Genomic DNA, 12,052 nt, shown 5'->3' with positions numbered 1-12,052 from the left:
TAATAAAATTATTCATTTCAATAAACGCAAGACCACAATATAGTTTCTAATTATAAAATACAGAGACATGAATATCAAAAGTTTTGTCTTTATAGTAAAAGTTTTTTTTTTATATGTAACATGCATTAACGCATGCGCCGTGGTGGTTAGGTTAGGTATGGTTAGGTGCTGAACTTGCGCCGTGCTAAGCAAAACAATGTGAACAGTACCTGGCAGTGCCGAATTGAACCGACCCTAGCCGAATCGAGGGAAACAAACATAACCATATGAACCATACTAATAACCAAAGTCGCCAAACACGGTGAACAAAACAGACTATAAATCAAATTGCATTGGTCATAAATGTTGAATAATGAATCAGTATAAACATTATATCTACATATATGAAGAAAAATTAAGCTAAATTATTTAATGCTTTAGAATAATACACACGAGATTATGCTTTGCTATAATTTTTATTTAAAAAGTTTTGTACTAAACACACACATACATATAAGTATCACAATTCTAGATTAGCTAGCGAAACGTAAGGTGTATGTAGAATGATACGCTTAAAGTAAAGACGATCTTAATCGATTGTTTCGCTACGTTTTAAGGACCATATTTGTAATGACGGTACGCAATGATGAAGTACAACAGGAGGCACCATTTGGTTATTATTTTCAAAAAAAATTTATTTGTAACAAACACCTCTCACACTTTCTATTAATTGAAGGTAACCTCTTTGAAAGAGACAGAGATCTTTCTCTGTTTATAAATAAATACTGCGAGTATTTCTGTCTCGCGAATAAAATACTTTTCAAATGGTAATTGCTAAATGCAAAAAAAAGGAAAGCTTGAAACTGAAGCTCGTCGAGGTAAAGCAAGGTGCACAGCATTGTAACCCTTCACGAACTAACAGAGAATATCTAGAAGTGCCTTTTCTCGATTTGCAACCAATTTTGCAGGTTTGTGGAGTAATAAAAGATATGTATTTGTCCAGCTTTTCAAAAACGGAGTTTTCATACGTATTCCTTATCTTTGCCCTTTCAACAAACCTGCAGTTTTATCAAAATCGTGGAAAGGAGGAATACTTCGCGGATGTTCTGTGTGAGCAGAATAGAGCGTGTATCTTCACGTGCATAGACTTATTAGGTTGCTTTCTTTTTTAGGATTTAGCATACAATTTTGTAAATACAGTATACCACTTTTCAAACTTACTCTGGACTCTCGTCAACACAAATATTTGTTACTCTTAGTACTCAAACTTAGAGTAATCTCTCTTCAAAGAATACTGTGCAACTTTTCGAGAGGCCATTCTGGCAGCAATATGTCCAAGTAAACTCAGATGCAGAATACTTTTGCAATGGGAAAACGGACTTCTTCTTAATTTCATAATTGACTTGTGTTGTTTTTGAAATGTGAAGTTGTCATAAATCTGGAAATCTAAAAAAGAAAATAAACCGAATGGTAGAGAAAGAAGCAGAAAATTACGAATGAACATTATAGAAGTTTCTGGAACTTACCTCATAGGATCCTCAAAATAGTCTGATGGTATTTGAAATAATTGTGGATCTATATCATTGCGAAATGCAAATTCCTGAAAAGTGATTTTCGTTGTCACTGTTGGTAAAATAGGTATATCAATTTTTACGGGAAATCCAGGTGGCAATTTCATAAGGACAAACTGTCTCAATTTGCTAAAGTGCTTGAATGGCGCAATTACTTCCAAAACATTGAGTAGCATATCAACTGTCAATGGAAAATCCGGACTCATGGCGACTGTTGCTTTAAATGATTTACTGCTCTCCTTATAAACAAGATTTCTCCCTAAAAGTGGACATGCTCCTGGTGGAGCCATGATATATTCCTCCCAAGTAATGTTTGATTCTGGTGGTGGATTTAGAGAAGCTTTTCTAACATGAGGCTAAAACGTTGAAAAATCAGTATACAAAAGCTAAGACAAGATTCTTCTGCTGCTTTCCGTACCTCGCCGTTTGCAAATCCTTGGGAATTTCCTTTCGTTAAAGATTCCATAATAGCTTTATTCTTTTGCAGATCTTCTTCGCTTAAATGTTCCCGTCGTTTTCTACTTTCCAAAACCATTCCGTTGATTTGATAAAAATCGGCGTGGAAAGGTCCTACCATTTCCTTTATTAAACATTTGACATAAATCTCAAGAAATATAAAAAAAAAAAAGGTGGAAGAATTACAAGCAAAATATAACAATGGTTGCACATTACCCTTTTGTCTTCACGAAATATCCAGCCTGTCTGAGCTCTCGAAAATGTAATACCTTTTGTTGACATTTGTGCTGCCATGATATCGCTTGACATAAGAATATCAACTTCATCTTCTATTTCCAATTCCGTTTCCTATCAAAAATGAAGAAAAGGTGATAAACTTATAGCTGTAAATGATAATGAAAACAACTTAAAGCATTTGCTACCATTATTAAGGTATGGTAGCAAATGCATTAATTGTAATTATCAGATACCAATAATAAAAGGAAGAAATATTGAAGTAAATAGACCTCATATCTCACTCTTTGAAAAAGTTTAGCTCTGTTGTCAAGTACTGTTAATGACTTGCTTGGTTTTTGGTCACCATTAAAAATGAAGGATATGTCACCTCTTTCCCATCTCATATCGTTAAAATCTACCAAAGTAGTATCCATTCTAATGGATGCTCCACTTTTGTGTATCTTACAAACATCAGAAGGAAGTACACGAGAAACAAGTGGCACTAAAAAAATCAATTACAAAGAAACTTATAAATTATTGTTATGAACAAGCTATCAAAATAGTTTAAGAATACTATCAATGAAAGTTACCCCAACTTTGAAAGTCCCATTTTAATTCCATGTAGAAATCACCCATCTGTCGCAATGTTGCAACTAAATTTGGTCTTCTTTCTTCCATTTGTTCTCTAGCCTGCTGTTTTAGTTTTCGCACCAATGATGATACTGTGAAAGATATAAGATTAATGACAATGTTATTTCTTTGTTTCTAAATAACCAGCAATTATTTCTACAGACTGGTTTGTCTATCTCCATAACTGATTGCCTCCGCGAGTGGACTCCATCCAGCCAAATTCTTTACTTTTACAGGTGCGCCATGTGCAAGTAACAATTGGACTGATTCTGAAAAATTATTTCAAGATTAAAATATTTCTTCCTTTATAAATGTACATTAAATATTTTGAATATAGCCTATTACCTTTCCTTCCTAACATAACAGCCAAATGTAATGGTGTGTTTCCTAGAGAGGAGAATTAAATTTATCATTAATAAGCATATTTTTTATGTACAAGTCCAAAACTAATGTAACTATTAACCTTGTTTATCTTTTTCAGCAATATTGTAGGTTCTGATTAAAGAACTTAAAGTTTTAACATCCCCTTGAAATATGCACTTGTGTAAAGGATATTTTTCAATGTCTGAGTTCTCTGCCATGGCAATTTACCCTTGCTGGGGAAATTATAGCAGCAATGGCACTGATCCCTTTCTTTATCTGATTGAATCCCTTTTGATATAATAGTAATTATCTTGTATTCCATTTCCAAAAAGCGGCATGCTATATCGAATAGTCATGCTAAGACTCTCATTACATGTGAGCTACTTATGAGCAAAAGCTCACTGTTTAATGATCCACTTCTAACTGTTGGAAACATAAATGAACATTTCTTATATTCTAAAGAATATTATTGCAATTTAAATTTAGATAATTTGCAATTTCGCATGTTTTTCCAAGCCACAGGAAAAGGCTTTTACACTGTAATAAAATTCTTTTTACGTTATTATTGTTGTTTCTGCTAGTGTTGTTAGTTCTATCTCTATTGTTTTTAATCGTGTCGTACTGTTCGTATTCGTGCTAGGTGGTTGTTCTTTTAATTGAACTAGTTGGTCACTCCGCTATCTTTTACATTCAATATTTTTTTTACCAAGGATCAAAGCATAGGTATATATATTCGTAAATGTTTCTTAACAATTTACAATTTATTTCAATACCATTTATCTTACATTATACAAACGTATTGCACCGCACTAGTTGTATGTATAAAGTTGTATACCACACAACCACACGCTATGGCATTTGTTACGTATGTGTGTAACGTCTGTATAATATGACATGTATCTACACTGCGTTCAATTCAAAGAAGACTGCATGTAAATAATACCACGTGATTGCGAAAAAATCTCATTGGATGATATTACTGGCTAGGAGTGTTTGATGGACTAGAAACACGTTAGAACGTCTATTTGAACATTCAACGCTGATAAATATTTAAACAATATATTAAAGTAATAGGGAAAATAATCTCTTATATATCTTTTAATAATTCGAAATAATCGGTGGCGACATCGGTGGGAAAACGCCCAAGCTTGTAGTGAAAATGGTTTCTACCGTTTTTGTAAGATGGCGCCACTAATACCTTTAATCAATTATTCATTATTTTCATAATTCAAACGATTATTTGCTTTATATTTTATAACACTACAACATATTAGTTACTATATCAAATTTATGATTTTTATGAATAGTTATTTCAGCAATAATGATCAATTCTTTAGTTAATAGCGTAACTTGGGTGTTTTGCCACAGATGACGCCACTGGAATTGTTTACTTTTAATTAATTTATCACAATGACAGTTTTTACGTTTTTTTGGTTTCTAGTATAGTATACTACTACTAAAGAAATAGACCACGGTCAGGTTTACCAAATTAAATATGTACTTTAATCGAAAAATGTATCTTACAGCTATTTTTACAATCATAACTTATCCAATATTATACAAACATGCAAGGTTTTAATACAGAAAGTTAACATTGGAAAATAAAAGTTTTGTACTTAACATATAATTGTAAAAGTATCGAGTGAATTTTCGCAATGATTTGTCCTAAACAAATTAAGAAAATGAAAACAATTATGAGAAAACATTGTGATAACCAGAATTTGTTTCCTCCTGATCACTGTTTACTGCTTCTGTAGCGGTTTCTGGAGGCGGAGATACCAATGAAAGCACAGAATCATTGGGTATTGATTGTTTTCCTCTGTGAACTGGAGATTTAGATACAATTTTATCATTGGTTTGAGCGGGACATTCAAAATGAACACAGTGAAACACCTAAAAAATGAAATGTTTGAGGCTTGTAGATCTATGCAAGACACATTTAAAATTATGAAGTGCCATATGTATATTGTGTAGTATTTATAAATAGTAACCTCATTCGCGGTGTTATGTGTTCCAACAATACGTATAAAAACGACGGGACGAGGTGGTGAAAAATGTATTGTTTGCCAAGAACGACAAGCTTCTCTGGTTTTATCAGCAACTAGAACCCAATTCCAAGAATTACCAGACACTTCTATGTAGTAAGAGTATGTACGATCATCACAATCCCAAAGTAATAACCTAAAAAATAAATAAACAATGATTAGAAAACTTTCTTTGAACTGTATAAATACAATAAATGTGATAATTAAATTGGATACCGCATGGAATCTATAATATACGGTTGTCCAAGTTGTACTAAAATGGAACCAGAACCAAGTTGATGGCATGTGTATCCGCTATCCCAATCATAATTCGATGTGTCGCCATTTAATAGAGCATTTCGAGATCTAAATTTAAAAACATAATTTGTTATAAGAAAAGTATAAAATTCAATTAACCATCTACGTACCTACAAACTCCTTCTGTAACGGTGGCGCTACGATCCATGGTAGCAATATTCCGTGATGGAACGACAAAACCATTGCAAAGTTTCTCCGTGTGATTTGTATAATAAGCTTCAAAACTTACGACATGGAAAACCTTTGAAAATAAATGTTATTGAGAATAAACATTAAAGGAAAGGTCGAAAGTATCTTCGATCAAAATTTCATTATGTTACCTTGTTTACAGTATTATTCGTGCCAACAATACGAATATAAAGAACTACTCTTGGCTCAAAGTATAAGTACTGCCAACTGCGACAAAAGTATTCTGTGTGATCGATAACTCGTACCCAATCTTTTTGATCCATGGACACCTATTAAAATATATTAATTACAACAATGATTATTAGATACAAATATTGAGTGTATGGCTTTTTTTCTTTTGACAATTTACCTCTAAGTAGTAAGAATACGATCGCATATCTTTATCCCAGAGTAACATCTTTACGTGATTAATAATGCACTGAGTTCCCAATTTGATCAAAATACCATGTTCTTGAGACTCCGTGATCGTGTGTCTGGTATACCTGATAAAGAAAATAATTTTATTTAAACGAATAACTTGATAAATAAATTCATTAATTTACCCTCTTTCCATATCGTAATTGTTTGTATCTCCATCTAAAAGGTGACTGCGCATTTCACCTTGTAGAACTTGAGCACCATGTATAGGATGAGCAACATTTTCATCGATAAATAGTCGACCGCGGTAATTAAGATCCGAATCCCGTATTTGCGTCTTTGCAGCTATTGCATCTAAGATTGCTTCAGGAGTAACTAACCCAGACACTCGAACAATATTCAAAAGATCCGTAATAGGAACTAAGCTTAATCGTACCTTATCTACAGAATTAATTATATTAATTTTATTATATTACCATGATATATTTTCTCAAAAAGTAATCTTAATATACTTAATTAAGTGATTACTTTATTTCTTTTTCATGTTATTCTTTTCCATTTACCTACCTAAAACACTTTTGCTATCAGCATCAGGATTTGCATTTACCCATGCTCGTACAGCCAGAAAGATATTAACCTCTGGTGCATAGAAGGAATCTCTCAATATTAGCTCATTCAAAGCTCCAGTGCTTAATTGTAAAAAGTTCTCATGTTGTATCACTTCGCACGCATGTTTGTCCATGTACTCATGACAAACCTAGAATAGATTAATTCCTCTATGTTCAAACATTCTTTTAGATGTCATTTTGACATCATGCTCATACCCTGGTAAGAAATTCTAGTTGATAAAGTAAAGCTGCATCAAATATGAGGCAGATATTTTTTATATTCAATATTTCTCTGAGATAATCTGATATAGAGGTTTCCAATTCTGAAAACCCATAAAGATGTGCTAATCCAAGAATATCTAAAACCACCTAAAAATAAAAGTAGTCTATTAAACAATGCAACATTAAAATTATAAGAAATATTTTGTGTTTGATTGAAACATACCTCTTCACGTCTGTCTGTTAGAGACATACGTCCTGTATATATGTATTCAAGTAAAACTTTAAAAGCAGTTGAATTAGCATCCTTTAATTCAATTTCACATTGTGTAGATTCCTTCAATCCTCCGAAGAGAAGAGCTCTAAAGTATTGACTACGAGCTGCTAATATGATCTTGTGACCATTGAATCTTTGACCACCGACAATCAAAGTTATATCTGAATAATCATCTGAGAGATAGAGAGCTCCAATATTTTCGGAAAGGTAACCAATATGTTCTATATCACCGGAAGGTGGATTTAACCGATGATGAGAACTCATTTTTGTTATGTTGTGATTGTATTGTTCTCTCACAATGTTTTTTCAATTGTCTTTTTTCTATAATTACTCTTCTTTCGACGAATACGACACTTTGTCGACGTACAATGACATTTTTTTTTATGGATTTTATTACATTCGAGACTGTTTGTTCTTCAATGTTTATTTATTCACAAATGAGAAAACATCGATTCCATAAATCCCTATCAATTATTGGATAGTAAATAAAAAAAGGTTTCAATGTTTAAACTTCACTCTGAACTATCATTCACATTTTTATATCGTTCTACGATTTCACTTACACATTCCACACTTGGCTTTCACTATTCTTTAATAAGATCAACTTATTAAGAGTTAAATAAATCCCAAGAGGATTAACGTAAATATAAAAATAAGGATGTTCCCACCTTAGAGATGTATTATTTCAAGTTCGATAAATTTCGCATCAACTTTTATCGTCAACATATAATCATCATAATATAAATATCATGGATTTACGAAACTGAAGAAGGGCAAACGAATTGCCAACCAAGAGGAACGTAAGCCAAAGAACAAGAGAAATTTTATTATCAAAATATAACAAGTACAAAGCATAAGATATTATTTAAACGAAGAAAGAAATACATTACTTGATTCGAGTAAACAATAAAATATACGCTTTTAGTGACTTTAGGTTTCTTGGTGATTGACGTTATACTTCTCTTTTGCATTTTCAATGCTGAAAACTAGAGGTCCTTTAGTGTAAACGAACATAAATGAATGCTTGATGATGCTTGAAAATTACGGAAAGGATCAATGAAAAGCGCCCGGACGAGTGTTTGTAGATAATCGATTAATTTCGTATCTCTATTGGTTTCAAACACGAATGCTGAGGAAGAGAATAAATATAGTTTTGAAAATACTTTCTTGAAAAAAAAAAAAAAGTCACAATGACGAAAGGTATGACTTCATTTCATTAATAATTGTAACATGAATACTAACCATATAGGTTAAGTTCAATTTTGTTGTTTATTGTACATTTTCTTTGAAAGTATGCAATATTTATATGTTAAATCAAACGTATTTGTCTATAGTTTTAACAATTTAAAGAACAGTCGTGCTTTCAGTAATATAAATGAACCACTTATATTTTATGTAACTTTTTACATATACATAGATTAACGAGCATGATATTTTTGATAAATTATGGATGATTTATTGGTAATTTATATACTGTTTCAGATGAAACTTTGGAAAAGAAATCAGTAGAAAATAATGATACTGATAAGAAGGCTGCATCTGAAACGGGTCCTGATCCATCAGCACCAATAACAAGAAGAGGAGTATTAACATCTTTTTTGACTGGCAAACCAATGGAAATACCTGAACAAGATATTGTAATGATTTGATCATTTCTTTTATGATTGTGATTATATTTATTATAATATAAATGATAATGTTAGTTACATGATTTTCTTTTTTAACAGTTAGGTAAATGCAGATTTGTATCAGAGTTTGAAAAATTAAACCGTATAGGAGAAGGCACATATGGAATTGTCTATAGAGCAAGAGATACTAAAAATGACAAAGTTGTAGCATTGAAAAAAGTTCGGATGGAACATGAGAAGGATGGTCTTCCAGTCAGTGGACTCAGAGAAATATCTGTTTTATTATCTTGTCGTCATGAGAATATTGTACATTTAAGGGAAGTGGTAGTAGGAAGAAGCCTAGAAAGCATATTTCTTGCTATGGAATATTGTGAACAAGATTTAGCAAGTTTATTGGACAATATGCAAGCTCCATTTTCAGAAAGCCAAGTCAAATGCATTGTTTTACAAGTGTTAAAGGGTTTACGCTACTTGCATCATAATTTTATTGTACACAGAGATTTAAAAGTTTCGAATCTTCTTATGACAGACAAAGGATGTGTGAAAATTGCTGATTTTGGATTAGCTAGATGGTTTGGTTTGCCTTTAAAACCAATGACACCTAGGGTAGTAACATTGTGGTATAGAGCACCAGAATTATTGTTACAAGCAAAGACTCAAACAACTTCTGTTGATATGTGGGCTGCTGGCTGCATTTTAGGTATGGTATTTTTTATTTTGATGTACTATTAAAATACTAAATGTAATATATTGGTTTAGGAGAGTTACTCGGACATCGTCCTTTATTACCTGGACGATCAGAAATTGCACAGCTAGAATTAATTGTTGACTTATTGGGTACACCAAGTGAAGCAATTTGGCCCGAATTTAATACCCTTCCCGCATTACAAAACTTCACATTGAAACAACAACCATACAACAATTTGAAACAAAGGTTTCCATGGTTAAGTGCTGCAGGTTTAAGATTATTAAATTTCTTATTCATGTATGATCCAAAAAAGAGAGCTACAGCTGAAGAATGTTTACAAAGCAGTTATTTTAAAGAGGCTCCATTGCGTGAGTGATATAAGATTATATTTATTCCGTGATCCTTTGATTTATTGACAACAGATCATTAAAATTATTATTGATCTTATATTTGCAGCATGCGATCCTAAGCTTATGCCCACATTTCCACAACATAGAAATATGAAAAAGGCTGCTCCACCAAAAGAGACTAGAGAACCAGAGGCAAGTGTCACGGATCAGACAAATAACTTACCCGCAATTTCGGATCTTGTAAGTATTCATATATTTTTCGTTTACATTTATAAAAATATGAATATATTGAAACTGAACTAAATTTTGTTGTTTCTAGCTTGGGTCACTTGTTAAGAAGAGACGAGTTGAATGAATTCGAACTACAATCACATTCATAACTTCGAACGCAATCCAAACACTTTCGATCCTCAGTTATAAAAAGATTCAATGTAATTTATCCCTCTCATTTAGGATGTACGATATTATTCATAAATACTTTTGAATAAATGAACTTTATTACCAAACATTTAAAACAATGTTACAAAATCAGTTTGTTTCTTGTTTAGGAATATATATATTCGTGAAAGAACTTAACAGTATAAGTGCGCGAAGTAATACAAGAGTATGATCAAATATGTTGATTTAAATATGTGAAACCTTTCATGAATCTCATGTTTCGTCGATAATGTGTACATTTTATTGTAGTTCGCTAAAGTGGTGAACAAATTATTTCTTTTGATTTGTTTTCATTAGATAAATGATGTCGTAATCCTATGTTTCAAGGATTAACTCTTCGTGGTAGTTAGAGCGGCTTCAAAACGTTTTTTGTAATTGCCATTTGGATCATATTTTGCGGTAAGTCGTTCCCAATCATTCGGTCTCTTATTTCTGAGGTGATTTATTACCTTCTCTGCAGTGACTTTTTGTTTATCATTGCACTTACTACAATCTGTGGATAAAGCATCAGGTAATGTTTCTGAAATCAGATATAATTGCATGATTAGAAAGTTTCGATAGTTGAATTGCAAGCAACGAGTGTTTAAAATTAACGAGGTAGCTGAAATATATCGAGAATCGCGTTAATTAAGAACCTGTATTTCGTTGTTATTTCAATTTTTATAGATAAAAAGAAAGAAATACATGAAAAGAATTTATATAAGAATACGTAAAGAAATAGAAATTTCTGTATAATAATAATTATTATTATTTCGTTGTACGATGTAATAATACTTTAAGCACGTGTAATAACAACTTGGACGTTGTTTAAGGGAGTTCGATGCACTCCAAACGAGAAAGTTCAAAGCAACTTATGTAATACAGAGCGGGAGAGTGAGGTGAACTCTGTCGTAATCATCGCAACGGATGCACGTTGAAATTTCCAAACGAAACCAGCGTCACTTCTAGTCACGAACTCGAATAAATTTGGGTTTGCTAGACCCGACAAGCGAATCGAGGTCCATACACGATCTTTCGTTATTAAAGAGCATACATCTTGTAGAGAAATTGGAACATGTCGAAATAAGGAAAATGTATTATGCGAATAGGGGTCCTGTCTGACCTTGTCTTCAACTACGAGCGGTATTCGCTAAACTGACGTAATTGGTTTCCCTTTTTCTTTTAAATATATTTTTTAAGATATTTTTAAAAATATATATATTTTTTTTAATTTCAGATTACTCTGTTCAATTGATTATTATTCAGATTGTCTGACATTATACTTACTTTTTAATTCGCGACCTTCGTTGGTGCACGGGCCTTCGTCCAGCAGACACTTGATGTAATTGGTGAGGACGCGACCGTTCTGGAGTATCCTGTCTATGTCGATGTCGTCGTATTTAGTAGGATATGTGTCGGCCGTTACAGAAGCGATTACGACCAACGCGAACAGCAAAAGAGAAGCTTTCATGTTGCTATTATGATTATAGAATGTCGTTTAATCAAGAAAATTACAGAGGACACTTTTGTTAGTTTCAGACGTACGAATTATTCCATGTAATAATTTTGTAGTACGGAGCAACGAGTTCAAGAAGAGTATCCTCTTGGACAGCTACCCTTCGGCCGCGGAAAGTAAAATGGTCTTCGCGAACGAGCTACCAAATTATATAGCAGGACGCGGAGGACTTTGGAGGGAGTGGATAAACGCGTCAATCGAGTATTTCTCACGCACCGTCGTGAATCATTGACAGTAGCTGCGGAT

General features: G+C 32.7%; 4 protein-coding genes across 8 annotated transcripts; 1 reads left to right on the top strand and 3 right to left on the bottom strand.

Annotated features, from left to right (window-relative positions):
* Positions 1 to 648: 648 nt before the first annotated feature.
* LOC128891437 (ankyrin repeat domain-containing protein 13C) lies at positions 649 to 4,088 on the bottom strand. 4 transcript variants are annotated; one of them, XR_008460827.1, is made up of 10 exons: positions 3,316 to 4,088; positions 3,198 to 3,239; positions 3,017 to 3,121; positions 2,813 to 2,944; positions 2,513 to 2,724; positions 2,223 to 2,354; positions 1,969 to 2,130; positions 1,706 to 1,906; positions 1,506 to 1,602; positions 649 to 1,425 (listed from the first exon to the last, which is right to left on the bottom strand). XR_008460827.1 is itself a non-coding variant. In XM_054150917.1 (10 exons), the coding sequence occupies exons 1-10, from the start codon at positions 3,431 to 3,433 to the stop codon at positions 1,410 to 1,412; spliced, it is 1,194 nt and encodes a 397-aa protein (XP_054006892.1). In that variant the 5' UTR covers positions 3,434 to 4,088; the 3' UTR covers positions 649 to 1,409. The 4 variants fall into 4 exon arrangements, 3 of the variants coding, with proteins under 3 accessions (XP_054006892.1, XP_054006890.1, XP_054006891.1); XM_054150917.1 differs by having other exon boundaries at positions 1,506 to 1,579; XM_054150915.1 differs by having other exon boundaries at positions 1,506 to 1,906; positions 3,316 to 3,638; positions 3,774 to 4,086.
* Positions 4,089 to 4,690: 602 nt separating this feature from the next.
* On the bottom strand, positions 4,691 to 7,954 carry LOC128890870 (BTB/POZ domain-containing protein 9). Of its 2 annotated transcripts, XM_054149824.1 has the most exons (11): positions 7,771 to 7,954; positions 7,157 to 7,671; positions 6,928 to 7,080; positions 6,671 to 6,860; positions 6,289 to 6,544; positions 6,096 to 6,228; positions 5,878 to 6,015; positions 5,668 to 5,798; positions 5,477 to 5,605; positions 5,207 to 5,396; positions 4,691 to 5,108 (listed from the first exon to the last, which is right to left on the bottom strand). In XM_054149824.1, the coding sequence occupies exons 2-11, from the start codon at positions 7,469 to 7,471 to the stop codon at positions 4,908 to 4,910; spliced, it is 1,836 nt and encodes a 611-aa protein (XP_054005799.1). In that variant the 5' UTR covers positions 7,472 to 7,671; positions 7,771 to 7,954; the 3' UTR covers positions 4,691 to 4,907. The 2 variants fall into 2 exon arrangements, with proteins under 2 accessions (XP_054005799.1, XP_054005797.1); XM_054149822.1 differs by having other exon boundaries at positions 7,157 to 7,954.
* Positions 7,955 to 8,214: 260 nt separating this feature from the next.
* On the top strand, positions 8,215 to 10,391 carry LOC128890877 (cyclin-dependent kinase 10). The gene is made up of 6 exons (XM_054149849.1): positions 8,215 to 8,407; positions 8,690 to 8,844; positions 8,935 to 9,535; positions 9,595 to 9,891; positions 9,980 to 10,113; positions 10,193 to 10,391. Exons 1-6 carry the CDS (start codon positions 8,398 to 8,400, stop codon positions 10,226 to 10,228), a joined length of 1,233 nt encoding a protein of 410 aa, XP_054005824.1. The 5' UTR covers positions 8,215 to 8,397; the 3' UTR covers positions 10,229 to 10,391.
* Positions 10,350 to 11,911, bottom strand: LOC128890886 (ejaculatory bulb-specific protein 3-like). The gene is made up of 2 exons (XM_054149860.1): positions 11,578 to 11,911; positions 10,350 to 10,831 (listed from the first exon to the last, which is right to left on the bottom strand). Exons 1-2 carry the CDS (start codon positions 11,759 to 11,761, stop codon positions 10,641 to 10,643), a joined length of 375 nt encoding a protein of 124 aa, XP_054005835.1. The 5' UTR covers positions 11,762 to 11,911; the 3' UTR covers positions 10,350 to 10,640.
* Between the last annotated feature and the right edge of the window lie 141 nt (positions 11,912 to 12,052).

Source organism: Hylaeus anthracinus, unplaced genomic scaffold (genome assembly GCF_026225885.1).
Source record: "Hylaeus anthracinus isolate JK02 unplaced genomic scaffold, UHH_iyHylAnth1.0_haploid 12001, whole genome shotgun sequence".
Classification (NCBI taxonomy): Eukaryota; Metazoa; Arthropoda; class Insecta; order Hymenoptera; family Colletidae; genus Hylaeus; species Hylaeus anthracinus.
This window is presented reverse-complemented; position numbering and strand designations above follow the sequence as displayed.